The following is a 23714-nucleotide window of genomic DNA, read 5'->3' as shown; positions in this document are numbered from 1 at the left end:
ACGGTCCAGGGTTCGAAGGATCTCACTTCCTGTTGGAGATAGAAAGTTGTAGTTACTTTTATTCTTTGATGCTTAAAGGGCAAATACTACAGCCATGAGATCAAGGTTCTCATGATGACCTGATTGAAGTTACGAGGGATCTTCGTTTTTATTGGAGAAAGAAAGTTTCAATTTGCGATTATCTCTAAAGCTTATAAAGCAACTACCACTGTTTTCATTTCATAAGTCTGGATAATTAGCTCAAAGTTGAAGCTGAAAGTTACAAGGGATCTTCGTTTCTTTTAGAGTTACATACATCTAGTTAATTTTAATCCCTTTCAGTCATAGGGCAATTACCACAGCTGCAATTTTGTAGATCCTACCGGATCTACAAAATTGCAGCATAAACGATACGAAGATTTGAGGGTTTTCGGTTCCTATTGCTTGTAGAAACTGCGGACTTGCGTTAGTGGTTAATGCTCGTGGAGTAATTACCACAGCCGCAATTTTGTAAATACAGTAATAAACAAAACGAAGATATGAGGGTTTTTGATTTCTATTGCTTCTAGAAACTTCGGACTTGTGTTAATGGTTAATGCTAGTAGAGCAATTACCACAGCCGCAATTTTGTAGATACAGTAATAAACAAAACGAAGATATGAGGGTTTTTGGTTTCTATTGCTCCTAGAAACTTCGGACTTGCGTTAATGGTTAATGCTCGTGGAGCAATTACCACAAACTTAACCCTGTAGGTCTAATTAAACATTAAGTTAAAAGTAATAACTTTTTGAATTTTCAGGGTTTATCGGACCCCTTAAACTACCACGAGTTCTGTCGTCTGCTGGCGCGCCTCAAGTCCAACTACCAGCTTGGCGAGCTGGTGGTGGTGGATGGGTATCCTCGACTGATAGAACTGATCGCAAAGTTTACAGTTCAAAGTTTACAGGTAGGTACTTCTTAATTTCTTTTTTCATCTTTCTAGCATGATTTTTGCCTGGCTGGTGAGCGCTGTGGTCTTATTAGTGGGAGGTCTCTGGTTCGATTCCCGGCATGAGAAATTTGGAATTTTTAAATTTTCCCTGGTTAGGTCTGGTGGGAGACTTCGGCTGTGGCTATATTTACCACCCTACCGGCAAAGCCATACCGCCGAGCGACAAAGTCAAAGTTCAAAATATCGAAAAAATACACGAGTACGGAACCCTCGGTGTGCGGAACTCGCACTTGGCTGGTTTTTTAACTTTGTGTGGCGTGTTGGGTTTTCCAGATGTGGCAATTCGCGCCGAACTCAGTCCACTATCTCCTGTCGCTATGGCAACGCATGGTCGCGTCCGTGCCGTACGTGAAAGCGTCCGAGCCGCACTTGCTGGACGTGTACGCGCCCGGTGTGACCGCAGCCTACGTCGCGTCTAGGCTTGACTCCGTCGCGATGATAGTGAGGTTTGTACCTTAAAAACTTTAGTCCTGACTAGCTTATGCTCACGACTTCGTTCGCGTGGACTACACAAATTTCAAACAGCTATTTCACCCTCTTAGGGGTTGAATTTTCAGAAATCCTTTCTTAGCGGATGCCTACGTCATAAAAGCTATCTGCATGCCAAATTGCAGTTCGATCTGTCCAGTAGTTTGAGCTGTGCGTCGATAGATCTGTCAGTCAGTCAGTCACCTTTTCCTTTTATATATTTAGATTATTTCCACATATTTGATAAGTATACATATACAATAGAATAGAATAGAATATAATGTTTTTTATCAGTTTAGTCAGGTTTTAATTAACCACTGGTTCGGAATGCCGATAATCAATCTCTAAACTATGGTCTAAAAGTAGTGCTACCTATCTCATTCACAATGTTACTTGTGGAAAAGGATAGCATTACTTAGAACTGACAATTTTTGTTAAGTTGTCTTGTCAACCAAATAAGCAATTGTTTATTCTTAGGGAGGGACTTGAAGATCCCTTAGATGAAGTTGGAACCCTGCAGCAGCAGTTGGAACAGGTGTCGGTGATAGGGCGGTGCGAGTACGGCAAGACCTGCCAGCTGCTGGTGGCGCACTTCGACCGCGCCGCCGCCAGCTACAGCGTGGAGACCAATCCGCAGCAGATACTGCAACTGCAAGGTAAATCCTGCAGCTGTAGAGGAACAGGTGTCTGTGCTGGGCATTCCCTCCCCGATTGCCATTTCAACCTGTAGCGTACTATAAAAGTCTTCTGTGATTAAAACTTCGTTAGCGTGAGTCAGGCTACATAGTGTGTGATTGAAGATACTTGTGGTGCCATCTAGTGAAATCGTTGTGAGTAATCCGTCTTAGGTTAGTATCGTGTCACCCTGTACTGTATAAATATTGTTGGAATGTGGATCCACACTGCCTATTTATCCCGACAGGTGGCGCTAAGCGAACTGGCCACAGAGGTAGTGTCATCTGTGGAACCGACTATACTGAGCTGTCAAAAACCATAATTACAAAAATATTGGGGCTGATTCTCTTATACACAATCTCTAAACTAAACTAAAATGATACGTCTAAATCTATTGCTATCCCTGTCATAATGTTGCTTGCGGAAAAGGATAGCAGCCGGTTTAGACCTATCTGTCCCGGCTTACTCACGTGTGTAGTCGACGTTAGCCCGACTAGTTTCGAACCCATCCGGGGTCCTTTTTCAAGGGAGTCCGTCCGCGCACGCGCCGCGGTTTTGACTGCGGGACGCACGTGCCGCACGTGAGTAAGCCGGGACAGATAGTATTTATAATGGAAATCACTCACGGTAGTTTAAACGCTAAAACGGTTTAGACCTGTTAATTTAGTTTCGTTTAGAGAATGTGTACAAGAGAATCGGCCTCAATGTCTAAGTAAGAAACTATGAAGATGACAGCTTGCATTGGCCGGACCTCTAGTGGCGCCCTCTGAGATCAGTTTTTCCTGTAGAACCCCATTGAGATACTTCCACCATCCTTCCTTTTGCCCCATTCAAAGTGTCTCCATCATTTCCAGGCCAACTAACATGGCTGGTGTACATAATCGGCGCAGCGATCCTCGGTCGCGCGTCTTACAACACTAGCGATGAAAACGACGCAATGGACGGCGAACTGGTCTGCAGAGTGCTTCAGTTGATGGACTTGACTGACTCCCGGCTTGCCTCTGTGAGTCAGATTTTTTTAAATTGGGTATTTTCCTACTTTTGAATTTGACAATTTTTTTTTTTTTGAATATTATTGAAAATATTACACTAAATATTATTACATACTTTATTATAAACTAGGATAAAAATAATGACGTAGGTACGTTGAAAAAATATTAAAATCCAACAAAGATTTACAAAGTTACAGGCATGTTAATTTTTTAATGGGAGGGTCTTCTATCCCTTTCTCGCAAAACGAAAATTTGCATGAAACCGCACGAAGCTGCTACGGCATGTGACGTCAAAATTCTATATGGCTATCTCTGTCTGATCAGAAATATTTGAATGCTTATAACTTTTTTGTTATTTGATCGATTTAATTAGTTTTTTCAGTTTATGTCATTATTTTTATCCTAGTTTTGTAATAGTAAAAAGTAATAAAAAAATTGGAGTCAAATACCCAATTTATAGACAAGCGCGTGGCTGCAATCAGAACCGTATTAATTGTCTTTGTCAATAATAAATAATTGCTCAGTGACTAGCTTATGCTCGCGAATTCGTCCGCGTGGACTACACAAATTCCAAACCCCTATTTCACCCCCTAGGGTGTTGAAGTTTCAGAAATCCTTTCTTAGCGAATGCCTACGTCATAATAGCTATGTGCATGCCAAATTTCAGCCCGATCCGTCCAGTAGTTTTAGCTGTGCGTTAATAGATCAGACAGTCAATCAGTCAGTCAGTCAGTGTCAGTCAGTCAGTCAATCAGTCACCTTTTTTATTATTCATATACAATAATGTTCCGCAGGGTGGTTGCGAGAAGCTCGAGCTGGCAATGATGTCGTTCTTCGAAGCATTCCGCAAGATCTACGTTGGTGAACAAGTACAGAAGAACAGTAAAGTGTACAGAAGGCTCAGCGAGGTGTTCGGCTTTAGTGACGAGAGTCAACTCCTTAGTGTCATTATGAGGAAAATGTGAGTTTTCTGATGTTTCCACTAGATGGCGTTGTACGGTGCTGAATCGCGCTAGCGTAACTCGAGCTACTTGCATCCCGGGGAAGGACATAGGCTATTTTTTATCCCGGAAAATCAAAGAGTTCCCACGGGATTTTTAAAAACCTAAATCTAGTAGCGACACTTTGCAGCTATCGGAACTGCTTTCAAAGGCCCATATTACAATGCGAATTTTAGCGTTTAAACTACCGTGAGTGATTTCCATTATATTCAAGGGAAACCGCGGCGCGGGCGCGGACGGACTCCCTTGAAAAAGGACCCCGTATGGGTTCGAAACTAGTCGGGCTAACGTCGACTACACACGTGAGTAAGCCGGGACAGATAGTATTTATAATACAATGCGAATATTAAATTGTTACAGTATTACAAATCTGAAGTATTGGGGTGGTTCGGAGCCCATAATATCGAAGACTTTGGGCCTGCTGAGCGAGCTGAGTGGAGGTTACTCTTGCGTCAGGAAGCTAGTCAAATTGGAAGAGGTGCATGTTATGTTGACACACCATACAGTAAGTGGTCATAGTATGAGTAATTAATTCATCATGATCAACCTATCGCCGGCTCACTACATAGAACGGCGGGGTGATTTACGTAAAATGTTGCAGTAGCGACAGCAACGCGACAGCAGTAGCAATGCGACAGTTCATTTGCTGTCTCTCTTCTTATTTTGCTTTGTGGTTATTGCGGTCTCTCTCTAGCCGCTGTTACGTGTGACGTTTGACAGCAACGATCGCGAGATTTACGCTTGTCGCGAGATACATATTCACCGCGCGGGTCTCCTCTCAGAGTGAGAAGGGTTTTGGCCATAGTCTACCACGCTGGCCATGTGTGGTGGTAGACTTTACACATCTTTGAGAACATTATGGAGAACTCTCAGGCATGCAGATTCCTTGACGATGTTTTCCTTCACCGTTAAAGCGAGTGATATTTAATTACTTAAAAGGCACATAACTCCGAAAAGTTAGAGCTGCGTGCCCGGGATCGAACCCCCGACCTCCTATTAGGAGGCGGACGTCCTAAACACTAGGCTATCCTAGCTACAGTAATTAATATACTAATATGTAGTTAGCGAAGTCGCGGGAATCAGCTAGTAAAATCTATATCTTAAAATCTATAATATAAAAATGAATCATTAAATGTGTTCGCATCACAAATCTCGAGAACAGCTGGACCGATTTCGCTAATTCTTTTTTTATAATATTCCTTGAAGTACGAGGATGGTTCTTACGGAGAGAATTTTTTTAAAAATTGCCTGAAAAAGAATCGACTGTTAGGCGGTACGAAGTTCGCCGGAGCTGCTAGTATAATAATAATAGTTATAGTTCAATAACTTCGAGCCTCAATAGCTCAACCGGTATAGGAGTGGACTGAAAACCGAAAGGTCGACGGTTCAAACCCCGCCCGTTGCACTATTGTCGTACCTACTCCTAGCACAAGCCTGACGCTTAGTTGGAGAGGAAAGGGGAATGTTAGTCATTTAACATGACTAATATTCTTTAAAAAAAAAAAAAAAAAATCTTTTTTTTTTAAGGTTCCGTACCTCAAAAGGAAAAACCTAATATTCTTTAAAAAAAAAAAAACTTTTGGATTTTCTGCATTTTCTCTGTCATTTTTTTTCCAGGCGGAACACTTCCCGTTCCTGGGCATGGGTGCGAATACAATAGAGATGCGGTGTCGAAGTATGCTCTACACAGCTCTCGGCAGACTGCTGATGGTGGAGTTGGGAGAGGACGAGGAACGCTTCTACGCGTTTATGATGCCGCTCACAGGTTAGTAGGTTCCTTGTCTGGTGACTGACTGACTGACGGTGTTGTAGCATAGAGGAACGTTACTCTATGCCAAATGTCAAAGTAATGTCAAAGTTGAAGTGACAGATGACATATATGTCATTGTGACTTTTAAGACAAAGCTCGGTAAGAGACCATTGTATTTCACGGTGTGTGGAATTCAATATTAAATTACTAAAATAAGTTAATACAGTGTAATAAAAATAAATACACCAAAGACTTCAAAAAGAAGAAAAAAACTACATACATCATCCCCGTTTAATTTTAAAATTACATACATACATCTTCCCCTTTAAATTTTTTAAAAATATCTACATACAGGGTGTAAAGTGTTATTTAAATTGTAAAGGATTATTTAAATGATAAACAAGCTTGGGAATGAGTTGCTTAACTGCTTTGTGATAGTTCTAATGAGTTAAAGTGATTTTGTAAAGCGGTGATAGTAAAAAGAATAGCCAATACATTACCTATCCATCCATACTATAATATTATAAATGCGAAAGTGTGTCTGTCTGTCTGCTAGCTTTTCACGGCTCAACCGTTCAACCGATTTTGACGAAATTTGGTACAGAGATAGCTTGCAATCCGGGGAAGGACATAAGCTACTTTTTATCCTGGAAAATTTAAGAGTTCCCACAGGATTTTTAAAAACCTAAATCCACGCGTACGAAGTCGCGGGCATCAGCTAGTTTTGAATTAAGTTTTTTGACTTTTGACTTTATTTGTTGTCAGCCGCGTTCGAGAGTATAATCGGTCTGCTAAACAACACGGAGAGTCCCATGTTCGCTTCCGAGGACGCGAAAAAAAACGCTCGTAGGGCTCGCGAGGGACCTGAGAGGCCTCGCCTTCGCATTCAACACTAAGACCACATATATGATGCTGTTCGATTGGATGTAAGTATAATGGATGTTATGTTAACCAAACAGAGCAAAAAGCTTTTTTTTACTATCTTTATTTTTTACAGGGCTTTTATACAATATGTGTATTGTCAACCCTATCGTACCTTATAACATAGTCTAACTTAATTAACAATTATTAACAAAATCAAATTTTACATACCTAATATTCTACCAAATACTCTAACTTAAATAACTTAAAAATTTTGTGTAGTCCCTAATCTATTTTTAACACCATTTATGTACATGAAGGTGCTCCTTCGCGGTCTAGAGTTTCGCAAACCGTTGTCGGTTACACTGGTTCTTTTACAGATGTCATTTCTGTTTTTTTTTGTAACCGCAACCATCACCTGCCGCAATTCGATATCAGCTCGGCATCTGGTTCTTCTATACATTTGATTTTTAATTATTTTTTTGGTTACCGCAACCAGCAATTGCTGTTCGACGTCAACTCGTCAGAGCACGTTCCATCATATTTTGTATTGTATTGCAGCTACCTGTAGGGCGATTGTGTAAAACCTGCATCAATCATTATTACAATCTCAATTGTTCTGATTGGCTGAATTTGTGCGATTCTTGTTGCAACAATGCATTGTAGCCAATAGTGAGCGAGCATTAACCAATCAGAGATGATTGCGATCGTGACATTGTAGCTGTCAAACAACCGCGGTAGGGCCACTGGTGTACATGAAGGTGCTCCTGCGCGGTATAGAGTTAGAGTTTCGCTACCCGTTGTCGGTTACTCTGGTTCTTTTACGGATGTCTTCTGTTTTAACTTTTTGTGGTAACCGCAACCGTCAACTGCAATTCGACATCAGCTCGGCATCTGGTTCTTCTTTAGATTTTTTAAATTTTTTTTTTGGTTACCGCAACCAACAATTGTCGTCGACGTCAACTCGTCAGAGAGTGTTCCTTCATATTGCAGCTACCCGGTGTACATGAAGGTGCTCCTGCGCGGTATAGAGCTGTGGTTCTCCGAGCCGGCGGTCAGCACGCCCGTGCTGAAGCTGGCCGCGGAGCTGGCGCAGAACCGCAACCAGCGGCTGCAGTTCGACGTCAGCTCACCCAATGGGATACTGTTGTTTCGGGAGCTATCCAACATCATCTGCGCCTATGGTGAGTAGCATAATATAATGCCCTCCCGATCGAACTGGCCACGGCGGCCAATCTTCATAGAGATTAGCCAACTGCGCGGAAGATTATTGTAGTACACACATGTGTGCGCAAACGCAGGTGCACAATCTATTCCATACAAAAATGATTCTGTATAAAAAGTGCATAGTGTTATATTTTGTACGACGACGGTATGAAATCCTTTGTTTGCGATTCCGACTCGTGCTTGACTGGTTTTTTAATAATATTCTCCTTTCGTTTTTTTTCGTCGAAAGGTTGTCGGAGTAAAATCGGTCAAGGGTTGTCTCACTAAAATTTTATTCCTTATATTTTTAGCGAGACAACCGAGGTTTGAAATTCGGTTTGGTGTAGTCTACACAAATTTCAAACACCAATTTTACCCCCTTAGGGATTGAACTACAAAATGAGGCAAATGGTTCTTGTTAGTTAATTGTGTTTAGGTAATATAACAATAACGCTAAGTTTTTGCTGGCGTTGTGGTCATGTCCTGTATTTTATTTTTATTTTTCATGTACCAAAATTGTAGTTACAAAGTAATAATAAATTAAGTTACATTGGAAATGCTTATCTCTAAACGTATATATATAAAATCTGTATAGATTAGTATAGATTTATAACATTATTTTTGAATTATAATTTTAGATTTTAGATTCTTGAATTAATAAACGTGCAACTGTCAACTTCCAGGCAGCAGAATCTTGACAATAGACGTAAGCAAAAAGCAAATGTACGCGATGAAACTGAAGGGCATATCACTTTGCTTCACCATACTGAAGGCGGCGCTGTGCGGGAACTACGCCAACTTCGGAGTGTTCAGGTGAGTCTCTTATTTTATAGAAACCATTATAGGCGGCTTTTAGTCGTGCGAAAGAATTAGAATGGCTGTTGGTCCTGCCCCAATTTCTCCGGATTGCCGTCGCATAGGACTATGAGAGTGAGGGAATAGAGACAGCACTTATGCACTAATACCTGAGTAATACCTGAGTAAATGGCTACTGGCCGTTATTCTCAAGGTCATTATTAATCTAAATCTAAGGGTCCGATCAGATAGACTGGCTTGGAGAGTATCGCAGAGTTTCTTTTCAGCCGGAGCGCAAAACGGCAGCCAATGGGCTGCTCTAAACGGCTCATATTGGGAGCATCCACTTGTCAATATACAGGGTGTAACCAGAACGCTGGCAAAAACTTAGCGTTATTGTTATACTACCTAAACACAATCCAATACCAATAACCATTTGCCTCATTTTGTAGTTTTAGTGATTTAGTATTTTTCAAACCCGTAATGTATAGCGTGCAAAACTCGTGTCAATACCCCGCCTACGACGCGGCATTGACTCCGAGTGACCTACTTACGGAAAGTTTGTTCATCTCTAACGTTAGTGAGATGTTTTATATCGTGAAATTTTACAAAATAAAGGTTTTATATTTTTTTTTCGCGTTTTTTTGTGGTATCATATCACTGATCATCTAAGTCCCGCAAATTGCTACTGCGCGTGGCTGCCATTTTAGTGACGTCAGCTCTAGACTGAAGTTTCGAGCAAAAGTACAATTTTTTTATTTCGGCTGACGTCAAAAGGACGTCATTTCGATGTTAATGAGACATGATTCCAGTGCAATAGCAATTAGCGGGACTTATATCACACCTGTCTTCGTTTTTGCCAGCGTTGGTTACGCGTATAAAAGAAATGCAAAAATCAACCCTATTTCAATGGTCTAAAACTCAATTTTAATTGTCATTATTTGCCCTGCTTTCCACGCCGGTCTATCTGAACGAACCCTAACGGCGGTTACGCACAGCACTTCCGTCATCCGAGTTCTATCCGTCATCCGTGAGAATACCAGCGATTATCTACGACATATTATGTCTTATAAGTCCCGCAAATTGCTAATGCGCGTGGCCACAATTTTAGTGACGTCAGTACTAGACTGAAGTTTCGAGGTGATGGTATATTTTTATTTCGGCTGACGTCAAAATGCCGTCATTTTGATGTTATTGACTAATGAGACATGGTTCCAGCGCATTAGCAATTTGCGGGACTTATAAGGTCTCATACAAAACAAAAAGGCACGTATTTTCACGGACTCGGATCGAATGAGTGCGTAACCGCCGTAATGGGTGTTTAAAGTGGCATACCCTTTCCAGGTTAGCGCGTTACCACCATAGACTGCATCGTCACTTACCATCAGGTGAGATCGCAGTCAAGCGCTAATTCCTGTCGTTTGTAAACAGCAAATATAATAGTATAACCAAAATGATTTGTTTTAGATTGTACGGTGACGAGGCTTTGGATAACGCACTGAATATGTTCGTCAAATTGCTGCTTAGTATACCGCAGAGCGATTTATTGGTAAGAAATTAAAATCTACTATAGTCTATCCAAGGAAAGAAGTTATTATAGCGCAAACAAAACTCTCAGTGGGCTTAAATCATTTTGAGACAAGAAGGAAGGAAAACATCGTGAGGAAACCTGCATGCCTGAGAGTTCTCCATAATGTTCTCAAAGGTGTGTGAAGTCTACCAATCCGCACTTGCCAGATTATTTGGTTGTGGACACTTTTTTTTTGTGATGTAACCACGAAATATTCATTTCCTTTTCTTGTGCTATAAAGCATTGCTACCTGCAAAATTTCATGATTCTGGGTCAACAGGAAAGTACCCTATAGGTTTTGATTCTCTTGACAGACAGACAGGCAACGAAGTGATCCTATAAGTGTTCCTTTTTCTTTTTGAGGTAGGCTAAGTTCATTTTTAGGGTTCCTATTGGGTGTTTTCTTGCTACCAGAATTTTTGATATTTACAATCTTGTCTTGACTGATCTATTAACGCATAGCTCAAATTACTGGACGGATCTGGCTGTTTGGCAGATAGCTATTATGACGTAAACATCCGCTAAGAAAGGATTTCTGAAAATTCAACACCTAAGGGGGTAAAATAGAGGTTTGCAATTTGTATAATTCAAGCGTACGAAGTTGCGAGCATAAGCTAGTAACATATAAATTTTCAGGACTACCCGAAGTTATCACAGACCTACTACGTCCTACTAGAAAGGCTGGCACAAGATCACATGCCGTTCCTAGCTAACCTACAGCCTGACGCCACGTTATACATACTGTCTTCAATATCCGAGGGTCTTACAGCATTGGGTGAGTGTTTTATACCTACTGTATGTTTGCTATACTATCACAGACCTGCTACGTCCTACTAGAAAGGCTGGCACAAGATCACATGCCGTTCCTAGCTAACCTACAGCCTGACGCCACGTTATACATACTGTCTTCAATATCCGAGGGTCTTACAGCATTGGGTGAGTGTTTTATACCTACTGTATGTTTGCTAGACTATCTACGTCCTACTAGAAAGACTGGCACAAAATCTGAAAAAACTAATTAAATCGATCAAATAACAAAAAAGTTATAAGCAATTAAATATTTCTGATTAGACAGAGATAGCGATATAGTTTTGACATCACAACTTACTAATGCCATAGTAGCTTCGTGTGGTTTCATACAAATTTTCGTTTTGCGAGAAAGGGATAGAAGACCCTCCCACTCCAACATTAAAATGCCTGTAACTTTGTAAATCTTTGTTGGATTTTAATATTTTTTTTCAGCTTACGTCATTATTTATATCCTAGTTTATAATAAAATAATAATATTTATCAAATTCAAAAGTAGGAAAATACCCAATTATTTATTTATCGTTTGTTTCAGATACGAGTGTGTGTACGGGATGCTGCGCCACACTGGACCACATAGTCACATATCTATTTAAGCAGCTAGTGCAGAAATGTGAGTTGACCATCACCTGTGGACGTCCACTGTTGGGAATAGGCCTAATGAGTACCACACCTACTAGTACACAGTACTAGTGTATTAGTTAGGCTTTAATCTTAAACTTTATCTTGATATACCACATACATAGACAATAGACATATAGTTGACTAGCTTATGCTCGCGACTTCATCCGCGTGGACTACACAAATTTCAAACCCCTATTTCACTCCCTAGGGATTGTTTTTTCGAAAATCCTTTCTTAGCGGATGCCTACGTCATAATAGCTATCTGCATGCCAAATTTCAGTCCAATCCGTCAAGTAGTTTGAGCTGTGCGTTGATCAGTCAGTCAGTCAGTCACCTTTTCCTTTTATTTGTTTAGATTAGTAATTCTGATTATAAGTCCCGCAAATTGCTAATGCGCGTGGCCGCTATTTTAGTGACGTCAGCACTAGACTGAAGTTTCGAGCTGATGGTATATTTTATTTTCTTTTTACTTAAATATACTTAATTATTATATTTACTTAAATATACGTCAAAATGACGTCATTTCGATGTTAATGAGACATGGTTCCAGCGCAGTAGCTATTTGCGGGACTTATACTAATGATTTTTATTTTTTTTCAGCAAGTAACAAAGTGTCGAACCCGAGACATTCGGTGCCAGAGACAAGTAACATGTTCATAGAAGTTCTACAAAGGCGGCCCGAGATCATGCAGCAATTGTTGGCCACAGTAAGTTAATATTTAAAAAACTATGCTAGTTAGAGCGTTGCTTTTATTTTTCCTGTAAAATACATAGAAATTGTATTAAGTAAACTTAAATTTAAATTAAAAGTAAATTAAATCTACATTAAATCAAAACTAAAATAAATTAAATTAAATCTAAAACCTCATCGAGACTACCGCAGCGAGGCATTGTACCCAAGATGCTGGCAACATTACCCCTGTGGATGGCCAAACTAATTCTTTAACCGAGATAGCTGCCAGCTCTCGGGTCCAAGAAATATTCACCCTTTACCTTTTGTTTTAGGTATTAAACCTAATAATGTTCGAAGAGTGTTGCAACCAGTGGTCTATGTCTAGACCTTTACTGGGTTTAGTTCTGCTCAACGAGGAGCAGTTCGCGCGACTGCGGGCCGACATGATCGCGCAACAACCGCGCGACAAGCAGGCGCAACTCGCGCAGTGGTTCACCGGCCTTATGGCGGGCATCGAGCGGAACCTGCTCACCAAGAACCGCGACAGGTTAGTAACTTCCTGTCATGTCTGTCTCCCTGCTGCGCGATTGCGGGAGAATGACAGCTACAATGTCACGATCGCAATCATCTCTGATTGGTTAATGCTCGCTCACTATTGGCCACAATGCATTGTTGCAACAAGAATCGCACACATGCAGCCAATCAGAACAATTGAGATTGTAATAATGATTGATGTAGGTTTTAGACAATCGCCCTACTGGTATCAACACTGTCATCTTTGATGATACTGTGGCGGTTACCACAATTGCAACTAGATGGCGCTATTCAATCTATAACATTTCATGACGTAATCCCGAACAAATGTACCGCCGACAGTACTCGCACTAACGGAGTTTTTAAGAAGTTTCAAGATACAACCGTCGACCCTTTGGTACGGTCGAGCCTGCACACCGCCCCCATACAATACAATAGCCAACTCCTACGTTAACTGGTTGCCTGGTGTTGATGACATCACAATTCAATCTTACTACCCTTTTTTTTCTCGTGAGGAAAATCCATCATGGATATCACCGGCCACGGGGTTATGTTTTTTTTTTTTCATTTATTAGGATCACCAACAGCTAATCATCTACGTCAAACACAAAATTAAAAATACAAAAGTTCTTACATAAAATGACGCGCTAATTAAAGGTAATCACCGCATGCGAATAAAGTGTCAAGTAATTTTACTACTAAAATAAGTTACTTAATTAAAAAATAATAACAATAATTACATAAATAAACTCTAAACTAATAAACAAATGTAGGTAAGCAGTTCATATGGTATCAAGCAAATTCAAGCAGCAAGTCTTGAACTTGCGCTGTGGTTCAGCGGCCATATGGCGGGCATCGAGCGGAATCTGCTCACCCAGAACCGCTACAGGTTGACCCCTTGCGATTTCTGCCTCCCTTGAACGCAGGGTTCTATGACGTCACCATTCGATTTCAAACCACCCTCCGCGTGTTAGGGGTGTGCTTTTCATCATCATCTATCGTCCAGAGACTTCCACACAGTCTTGTGCCGCCGGCATCCAGCGGGTCTCCCTTCTAGTGAGTTTTTAGTGTGCCATAAAGTTTTTCATTCATTAATTCATTCATTCTCTATTCCAGGTTCACACAAAACCTCTCAATGTTCCGGCGCGACATCAACGACCTCCTGAAAGGCAGCTCGGGCTATTCCGGCTCGGTCAACGACATGATGACGTCATAACGCACTAGTAGTCACTGCCCCTCGTCCTAGTGTAAGGTGTCCGTTGAACGAATGACAGGATGTATGTGTATTGTTGTTTTTGTATGAGAACCGGTCATTGAATGGAGGCAGGTTATTGTGTTTTTCATATAACTCTAATTCTAGTCCCTAAAGGGCCCCATAGACGGTACGATTGATCTTTACGATCCGTCGTTTCAGACCCCATCGAATAATATGTAGAAGTCGTAGGTAGAGTAATAAAGGTAGATGCAGAAACGTTTGCTTTCTCATTCGCACTAAAAAAGGAGCACAGATAAAGTTGCTAATGTGATAAACAGAGACGCAGCTAACCTATTTTTTGTCCCTTATCGTGTAACTGGTTTTTTTCAAGAATACATACAAGAAGTTGCAAAACAAACTTTGAGAATTCGTGGCGTAATTGTATTTCTCACGAGTTATTTACTTGTTTTCACATAAAAAACGGTTAATACAAATATTGTTGATCGGTTAGTACAAATATTGACTACTAAACAATGGTAATAATTGTCGTGTTATTCATCGTTACGTCGTGCTATCGCTATCTCATACGCGGTTACACAGTACTTACATCTACCTATTATTGTATCTACGGTAGAAGTGCACCATTTACAACCCGTTTACTAAAAGAATGGACTTGGCGTCGATTAAAAATTAAAAAAATTAAAAACTCGACAAGTGGCAGACAAAAATTCGTAGTAAGTGTATGTTCGCATCTTTGTCACTGATACCACATACTTACTACGAATTTTTGTCTGCCACTTGTTGTTTTTTTTTTTTGATTTTTAATCGACGCCAAGTCCATTCTTTTAGTAAACGGGTTGTATTTACATCACTGAAGCTGTAATTCAAGTAAAAATATCGTTCTTTGTGTGGAATAAAAGTAAAAAATAAAAATACTTTTTTAGATACATCCGTTTTTCAAGATTATCAAGTTTTTTGTATATTATCTTAAAAAAATATTTTTGTCTGTACGTTGACATGTCAGTCAGTTAATTTCTCCTATAATCTATTTAAGATATAGAACGCGACAGGTTGAGATTGCAATCGGGGCGTCCCCCCGCCTCATACCCCGATTGCCATCGGGTGCCGGGTATATCAAAACCTTGTCATTCTGAAAGGAGATCCGTCATCAGTAGTGAGCCGGCGATTGTGATGATGTATGTCAAAAAGAAATGAAACTGAAAAACCAATAAACCTGCCTTAAGTTCCCCGTAAACGTTCAAACATGTTTGTCAAATATGACATGTTTCTCGAATATATTTGAACGTGAGCGGTCGAGTTTGATGTGTTTGTCAAACAAACTACGTGTTTGGCAACTTTGTTTGTCAAACATGCTTGAAGGTGTACAGCTGCGTTTGTCAAACAAACTACGTGTTTGTCAAACATACTACGTGTTTGGCAAATTTGTTTTTCAAACATGCTTGGAGGTGTACAGCTGTGTTTGTCAAACAAACTACGTGTTTGTCAAACATACTACGTGTTTGGCAAATTTGTTTTTCAAACATGCTTAAAGGTGTACAGCTGCGTTTGTCAAACAAACTATGTGTTTGTCAAACATACTACGTGTTTGACAAACATGTTTGACCGTTTACGGGGAACTTAGATAATGATATTCCAATTTTTAGACTCTTACTTTTCTCTCCTTGTTGAATAACAATAGATATAATTTAATGTTTTGACAATGAACGCTTCCAATAGAATCACTTCATTTTCATACATGCTGACAGATCCAGGTGGGGCTTCGATCGCAATCTTGAGGGAAAGTTTTTGGCTGATATCTCAGAAACTATTCACTTTAGGGCAAAAGTTATGCAAACCATTATTGTAGAAAATAAAATTTCGCATCTTTTGTTTCCTGTAATCTTTTTTGTAAAACTTACCGTTTACGATTTATGGCCGGTTTTTCTATTTCGGCCGATAACTTTTAAAATATTGGAAAAACCGGATCGGCCATATTGGTATTTGGCTATGGTGACGTAAGATCAAATAAAAGTGGGACTACTTGCGTCAAATGCACTAACATTTGACGCCTGCCAGAGCCGCCGCAGCCTCGACGATTTGTTAGCCCAGCCATACACAGACAGCTTGAAGCAGTCAGGATAGACTGATTCAAGCTGCGACTGCGTATTGAACTACAAACGTCTACGTACGTAGCAAGCAGTTGCAAATGCTTCGGGCGGTTGGGCGGTGACTGACTGCTCGAGCTGTCGACCGCTCTCGCGCAGTTACCTCCGCCCGCACTCCTCATTCCACACGCACGGTTCCCGCCCGCATTGAAATTGCTTGAAGCTGCTGACTCTGACTTCTCGAGCGGTCCGTGTATGTTGATCGCTGGCTAACCGCTCGAGCAGTCCGTGTATGGCCGGCCCTAGAAGTGATCGGCCCTGTCGTGAACTGGGCCTTCGCTCATTGGACGTAAGCTACGAAAGTGAAGCGATCCTATTGGTGGATCATATCACACAAATCCTTTGTTTTAATTTTTACGTCATATAAATATTATTATGAAGTTAGTTTTAAGTGTTTGTTCTAAATTCCAAAAAATGTGGTAATAAATCCATACTTCCATACTAATATTATAAATGCGAAAGTGTGTCTGTCTGTCTGTCTGCTAGCTTTTCACGGCCCAACGGTTTAACCTATTTTGATGAAATTTAGTACAGAGGTAGCTTATATCCCGGGAAAGGACATAGGCAACTTTTTATCCCGGAAAATAAAGGAGTTCCCACTGGATTTTTAAAAACCTAAATCCACGCGGACGAAGTCGCGGGCATCATCTAGTAATTAATATGGTATTGGACTGTTATATGAAAAGTATCTCAGCCTCAGAATAAATACCTGTAGAAGTAGCCATATTGTGACTCTTACTGTTAGAGCGAGATAGCTAAATGCATTTAGGCTCTTATTAGAACGTGACAAAATGATTACTTCCTGTCCTTATCACCGTAGCCACTTTTTTTGTTTGTCAAGATGTATTTGTACTTGAGATCTTGACAAACAACGTAAAGTGAGGTTATGTTGGTTCGAGTATTTTAAAGAAATAATTGATTTGTTCTGTTGTTGTCGACAGACAACAAAGTGATCCTATAAGATAAGGGTTCCTTTTTTCCTTTTTCATAGTTCATAATTCTTTATTGCAAAAACTATGATGATTTTAAGGTACGGAACCCTAAAAATTGATACGAGTTGGGAACGCCAATTTTGACTGGACTATAATAAAATTTATATCCCGTAGTGTGCAATAAGCTTTATCTGTGGGTTGTATGCTGAAATTTGAAAAGCTAACAGACAGACAGACACACTGTCGCATTTATAATGTTATTATGGATTAATATAATAATTAATCAACTACAGTGCGATGAGGCTCTCTTGGCACTTGAATGACATTGACAGGGGGGCGCTGTAGGAGAACAAAGGCTTAGAATATTAAAACAAGAGCAAAGGGGACACTTGACGGCAACGTTAGTTCCGATTTTCGCCACACGCCAAGATAGCCTTGTCGCACTGTAAATAAGTAGTTTAATGTGTCAATCAGAGACTAGGTAGAATTTGTGAACCATAGACCATACGTTATTCTTTAATTGCTGTTGTATTATTATATTTAACTTTTGAATATTATAAGTCCTGCAAATTGCTAATGCGCGTGGCCGCCATTTTAGTGACGTCAGCTCTACTGACTGACTGAAGTTGCGAGCTGATGGTATATTTTTATTCCGGAAAATGGAAAATGACAAAATGACGTCATTTCGATGTTTATGAGACATGGTTCCAGCGCAATAGCAATTTGCGGGACTTATACATCGGTACGGATACATGTGAAGTAAATTTTTAGTTAGGTATGTTATTTTTTTATTGCTATGTTATTATTTGCATGGCATTCTAATTATTTAGATATTTAATCTGTCAAAATCACAGATTAGAAGCACATGAAGTTATTATACGCATTTCGTAATATATTGTGTTAAAAATAGTGACTCATTTTTTTTATGAATTACAAAATTTGCTGCAAATTTAATAGTTATTTTTAGGATTTACTGTAATCGTCATCATCATCAACCCATCGCCGGCTCAATACAGAATACGGGTCTCCTCTCAGAGTGAGAAGGGTTTTGGCCATAGTCTACCACGCTGGCCATGTGCGGATTGGCAGACTTCACACACCTTTGAGAACATAATGGAGAACTCTCAGGCATGCAGGTTTCCTCACGATGTTTTCCTTCACCGTTAAAGCAAGTGATATTTTAATTACTTAAAAACGATTGGATGGCGGTCGTCCTAACCACTAGGCTACCACAGCTTTTTAGGCTACCACAACTGTATATTGCTGTAATAGTATCGTATAATGTACTAGCTGATGCCCGCGACTTCGTCCGCGTGGATTTAGATTTTCAAAAATGCCGCGGGAACTTTTGATTTTCCGGGCTTAAAAACTAGCCTTTGTCACACTCCAGGTTTCAAACTATACCCATGCAAAAATCACGTCAATCCGTTGCGACGTGATTGAAGGACAAACCAAAAAACAAACACACTTTCGCATTTATAATTTGGGTAGTAATAATATGGATAGTGATAGTACAGTAAAAATTACCATAGAGCTTTCAGTAAATCATAAAAACCTCTAAAGCGAGGTTTAGATTAGCAACAAAACTTGCAGGAGTTGACTTCCGCAAGCTATTTCTACCGTGTAAATCACGTCAAGCTCACTTCCGCAAGTTTTGTGACTTGCTTGACTTGCCGCAAGTCACAAATGTATGTACATGTGCAATATTGCTCGTAGTGTAAACAGTTTTGCTAGTACTTGCGTAATAACTTGCAAGAAGTTCTTGCTAGTCTAAACCTCGCTTAAGGATTTTTTTGTGATTTAATGTGAATTCATTATTCATTGTTATAAATTACTGTCAGTTTAATTGTCATATCTAAATATATAAAAGAGAAATACCACTCACTCACTGACTGACTGACTGACTAATCATGAAATCTCAGAAACTATAAAGCCTGCAAACTTGAAATTTGGAAGGTAGGTTCTTTCTAGGACGTACGTGTCAGCTAAGAAACGGTTTTAAAAAATGCCCCCCCTAAGGGTGCGAAAGGGGGGGGTCGAAGGTTGTATGAAAGTCCTATGTTTTTGGAGTTAGAGACGTGAAAATCGACATTTAGGTTATTAGCTTTAAATAATAAAAAGCTGTATTATTCAATTTGGGAAATTCCCCCCTTAAGGGTGGTAAAATAGGGGGGCAATGTTTTTATAGAAAAGTTTTAACTATTGTTATTTTCACTTGAAATTTGAAACGTAGGTTCTTTCTGGGGATAGGTATCAGATTAGAAAGGACCTAACTAAATTCTCCCCCTAAGGGGGTGAAATGGGGGTTGAAAAGTTATATGAAAATCCTATGTTTATGAAGTTAGAGATATGCAAAATTGGCATTTAGGTATTCTGGGTTCCGTGTCTTAAGGTGCGACTGAGTGAGTAGGTAAGTAAGGCCTTTTGCAGCGGGAAAATTTCAGATCTCATGAGAAACCAGTACGCGGACGAAGTCGCGGGTATCTGCTAGTTTATGATATTTTACTGAAAGCTCTATGGTAATTTTTTTATGATTTGCTGTGAGTTGCTTTTATAATTTGCACTATTATTTTTGTATTATGTAATATCCTTCGTCATCTATTGACCATCCGATGGCGAAGATCCATTGACAACTAATGTGAGTCACTATTTTTATAGCCTCTAAAATGGGGTCTAATTTTATAGAAATAGATAACTATTTATACAAATCTAAAAGAAATCCAATAAAATATACAACGCGACGGAAACAGAGAATTTAAAATAAAAAAACAGAACTTAAAAAAGTTTTAATTTTGAGGCGTAGATGTAGATAGAGTAATAAAGATAAATGCAGGAACGTTTGCTTTCTCATTCGCACTAAAAAGAGAGCACAGATAAAGTTGCTAATGTGATAAACAGAGACGCAGCTAACCTATTTTTTGTCCCTTATCGTGTAACTGGTTTTTTTCAAGAATACATACAAGAAGTTGCAAAACAAACTTTGAGAATTCGTGGTGTAATTGTATTTCTCATGAGTTATTTACTTGTTTTCATATAAAAAACGTTTAATACAAATATGGTTGATCGGTTAATACAAATATAGACTACTAAACAATGGTAATAATTGTCGTGTTATTCATCGTTACATAATATTTTATCTTCGTTTTGAGGCTATTTTAAGAGAAGGCGTTTCCCAGCGCTTATTATGCAATCGAAGTTTGAATACTAACCAATTTAAATTCAACGGAATTTTGTACACACATTTTAGAAACAAATATCAGCCTGAGCCTGTGGTTTTCAAGATTTTTGTAAAGTGGCCGTCGCTCACTTGGCCAGTTTTCTTTTTTAATAATAATAATAATAGAGTTCCGTGCTAAACTAAAGTGGCTGCCAGTATCTCGGCGGAGGGAGATGCACGCTTTGTCGCTCCTATATCGTATTCTGTACTACCCTCAAACCAAGGGCGGATCCAAGGGGGGGGTCACGGGGGTCATGACCCCCCCCCTGGGCTGCGTCCAGGACCTAGGTGGACCACTAATTAAAATTGTTAAACATAATGTTTTTTATATTTTTATATACCTAAATTTTATGTAAGTTCCTTCAATACTTAATCAATTTAATATAATATTTTGTATGATGGCAAAAACATTATGTTCTTGCGAACAAACGCATCCAAAATTTGAATTTTACCGCGCCACCGCTACCTTTCATCGAGATGTCACATTTCGTGTGTCATCCTTCAATTATTGAAGAACATCACACGGCACTTGCCCAGGGCCCACGATCGATTAGGGCCCAGTAGTCCCTGCCAGATCACCAAACTATAACAGACCAACCGATATTTTAATACCCAAAAACATATTTATTTCGATAAAATCAACGGTCAAAAAAGCCATCTCAAACAAAGGACCGTAGAGATTGTTAAATAGTCTTATATCCGATCTTTATTGCCTTTACGCAAATAATAGAATATTTCATTCTTTTTCACACTTTTTAAAAAATTCCCGACAGTAAAAACCTCTAAAAGTAAAAAATAATATATATTATATACCTATAATGTATTGGTCGGATTGGTCCTTTACGTTTATTATTTATAGTAAAGTTTTTATTATCCAAGCGCTCGTTGCATCTGGGGACCCCTAAAGATAATAGAACTATTCTTTATACAACAGATGACTTTATAGTTTTTAGTACAAAATTTTTGGCATTTATCTATATCGTAATACAATATTTCTGACATTTATCTTTTCTTTTTTTGTAAATAATGTCATAAATTTTGCGCTCGCTTCGCTCGCACGTATGGTCCACTACGATTAAAAATCCCTTCCGAGATGCAAGCTATCACTGAGTAGTACCTACCTACCTACATTTGGCCATGAAAAGTACCTAACAAGATGATAGACAGACAGAAAATTTCGCGCTCGCTTCGCTCGCGCTTTTGCTCTGTATTAGTTGTTGCCCGCCCGCAACCTTGTCCGCATTGATTTAGGTTTTCAAAAAACCGTAGGAACTCTTTGATTTTCCGCATAAAAAGTGTATGCAGGTTTCCGGGATGAAAGCTTTCTCTGTGTAGTACCTGGTCAAAAAGATAGACCGTCAAATGGTAACAGATAAGTAGATAGACACGCTTTCGCATTTATAATATTAGTAGCTACCTTATGATTTTATCGTAAATATATGAAAAATTTCGCGCTCGCTTCGCTCGCGCTTTTACTTTATATTGGTTGATGCCCGCAACTTCGTCCACATAGATTTAGTTTTTTAAAATATCCGTGAGAACCCTTTAATTTTCCGGGATAAAAAGCCGTTTCCGAGTGTAAACTATCTCTGAATAGTACCAAATTTTGATTTAGAATATGGACTTTGAAAAGGTAACAGATAGATAGAAACATTCGCATTTATAATACGTCTTGAACGTGACTTATCTGCTTTCTTTGCCTATTCCAAGAAAATAGTACCTACTCTGTCAAGATCATAGGGGCTCCAATAGGTTAAAGACGGCCCTGCGTGCGGGTGTGCGGGGCGCCCCCCCCCAACCCCCGCTCGTCATACCCCGATTACCAACTCGACCTGTCGCAAGAGGTCGAGATGTTGTGACTTGACCACGACTATGTGACCCCCCCCTGGCACCAAAGCTGGATCCGCCCTTGCCTCAAACACCATCATACTTAAAAGAACGGTTTTCCTATCTTGGTGAGAACAATCAGTTCTCCCTCCGCTCCAGCACCGACAATAAGCTTATGACTCCACACAGCTGCACGGTATACTATGGTAACTCTTTCACCAGTAACAGTGTCAAACTCTGGAATTCACTCCCAGCTGAAATACGTCAGGCGAAATCCTTAAACTCCTTCAAAAATCGTTTGAAGAACTATTATTTATCTATGTAAACAGAATTATGTAGTATATTATAGAGATATGTATATAGGTATATATATTTATATATATTTGTGTATTATTAGAATGTACTGTGTATGTAGTCTAATTTATAATAATATAATATACCTAGGGCCATTTTCGGCTGCCGCACCAACCCGTGCTTTCGTGATTCCTTTCGTCAAAGGTTGCCTGGAAGAGATCGCTTTAGCGATAAGGCCGCCTTTGCATGCTACAGCTATTAGATTAAGATCCTGTATTGTGTTTTTTCAATGTTTACTTTGTGTTGTGTGCAATAAAGTGTAAAATAAATAAAAATAAATAAATAATAATAATAATAATAATCATCTTTATTTCAGATATTACATCCATTTTGTTAGTAATAAAATTAATTGTTAATCACTAAGTTAGTAAGTTATAGGCTGTATTACATATGTACAAAATTCCCTGATTCCGTCGCGTCGTATCTTTTAGACGGTATTACATATGTACTTGGATATTTCTATAAAGTCAGACTTTGCCATTTTTATGGAGTAAGTTAGCTTGTTTTCCTATAATTTTACGATGATAGAATTATTATATTTATGTCGTTTATTAGTTTTGTATGTGCGGGCGATGTGTCGTGTAAATAGGTGAGTGAATAAATAATTGTGGTTTGTACAAAGCACATTGGTTGTTTTATTTTTATCACTTCTTTCTGGGTATGGTTTTTGCATTTGACGAGGCCGAGTGGCTCATGCTTGTTAGGGTTCCGTAGCTCAAAAGGAAAAACGGAATCCTTATAGGATCAATTTGTTGTCTGTCTGTCTGTCAAGAAACCTACAGGGTACTTCCCGTTGACCTAGAATCATGAAATTTGGTAGGTAAGTAGGTAGATCTTATAGCTAACATTTGGGGAAAAATCTGAAAACCGTGAATTTGTGGTTACATCACACAAAAAAATTAAATTGTGGTCATGACCTAATAATTAGTATTTTCAATTTTCTAAGTAAGATAACTATATATCAATTGGGGTATCATATGAATGGTCTTCACCTGTGCATTCTAAAACAGATTTTTATTTATTTCCACGTCTCCTACGTATCTACGTCTTTAAACTATACCCTTTTGGGGATTTACTTTATAATGTAGGCAAGAAATG

At 39.3% G+C, this 23714-nt stretch overlaps 1 protein-coding gene across 1 annotated transcript in view; it reads left to right on the top strand.

The window, feature by feature from the left end:
• The window catches only part of Ranbp16 (Ran-binding protein 16), a 30784-nt gene extending 7544 nt beyond the window's left edge, over window positions 1–23240 (top strand). The window contains 17 exon segments of the mRNA XM_034982379.2: window positions 779–925; window positions 1244–1416; window positions 1916–2094; window positions 2968–3116; window positions 3900–4066; window positions 4467–4611; window positions 5724–5871; window positions 6622–6689; window positions 6691–6782; window positions 7711–7901; window positions 8607–8736; window positions 10186–10267; window positions 10925–11063; window positions 11631–11708; window positions 12320–12426; window positions 12725–12939; window positions 14043–23240. Coding sequence (XP_034838270.1) covers window positions 779–925; window positions 1244–1416; window positions 1916–2094; window positions 2968–3116; window positions 3900–4066; window positions 4467–4611; window positions 5724–5871; window positions 6622–6689; window positions 6691–6782; window positions 7711–7901; window positions 8607–8736; window positions 10186–10267; window positions 10925–11063; window positions 11631–11708; window positions 12320–12426; window positions 12725–12939; window positions 14043–14142 — 2310 coding nt within the window. The 3' untranslated portion in view covers window positions 14143–23240.
• The last annotated feature ends 474 nt before the right edge of the window (window positions 23241–23714 follow it).

Source organism: Maniola hyperantus, chromosome 26 (assembly GCF_902806685.2).
Source record: "Maniola hyperantus chromosome 26, iAphHyp1.2, whole genome shotgun sequence".
Classification (NCBI taxonomy): domain Eukaryota; kingdom Metazoa; phylum Arthropoda; class Insecta; order Lepidoptera; family Nymphalidae; genus Maniola; species Maniola hyperantus.
The sequence above is the reverse complement of the archived record's forward strand: the minus strand, read 5'-3'. Positions and strand labels throughout refer to the sequence as shown.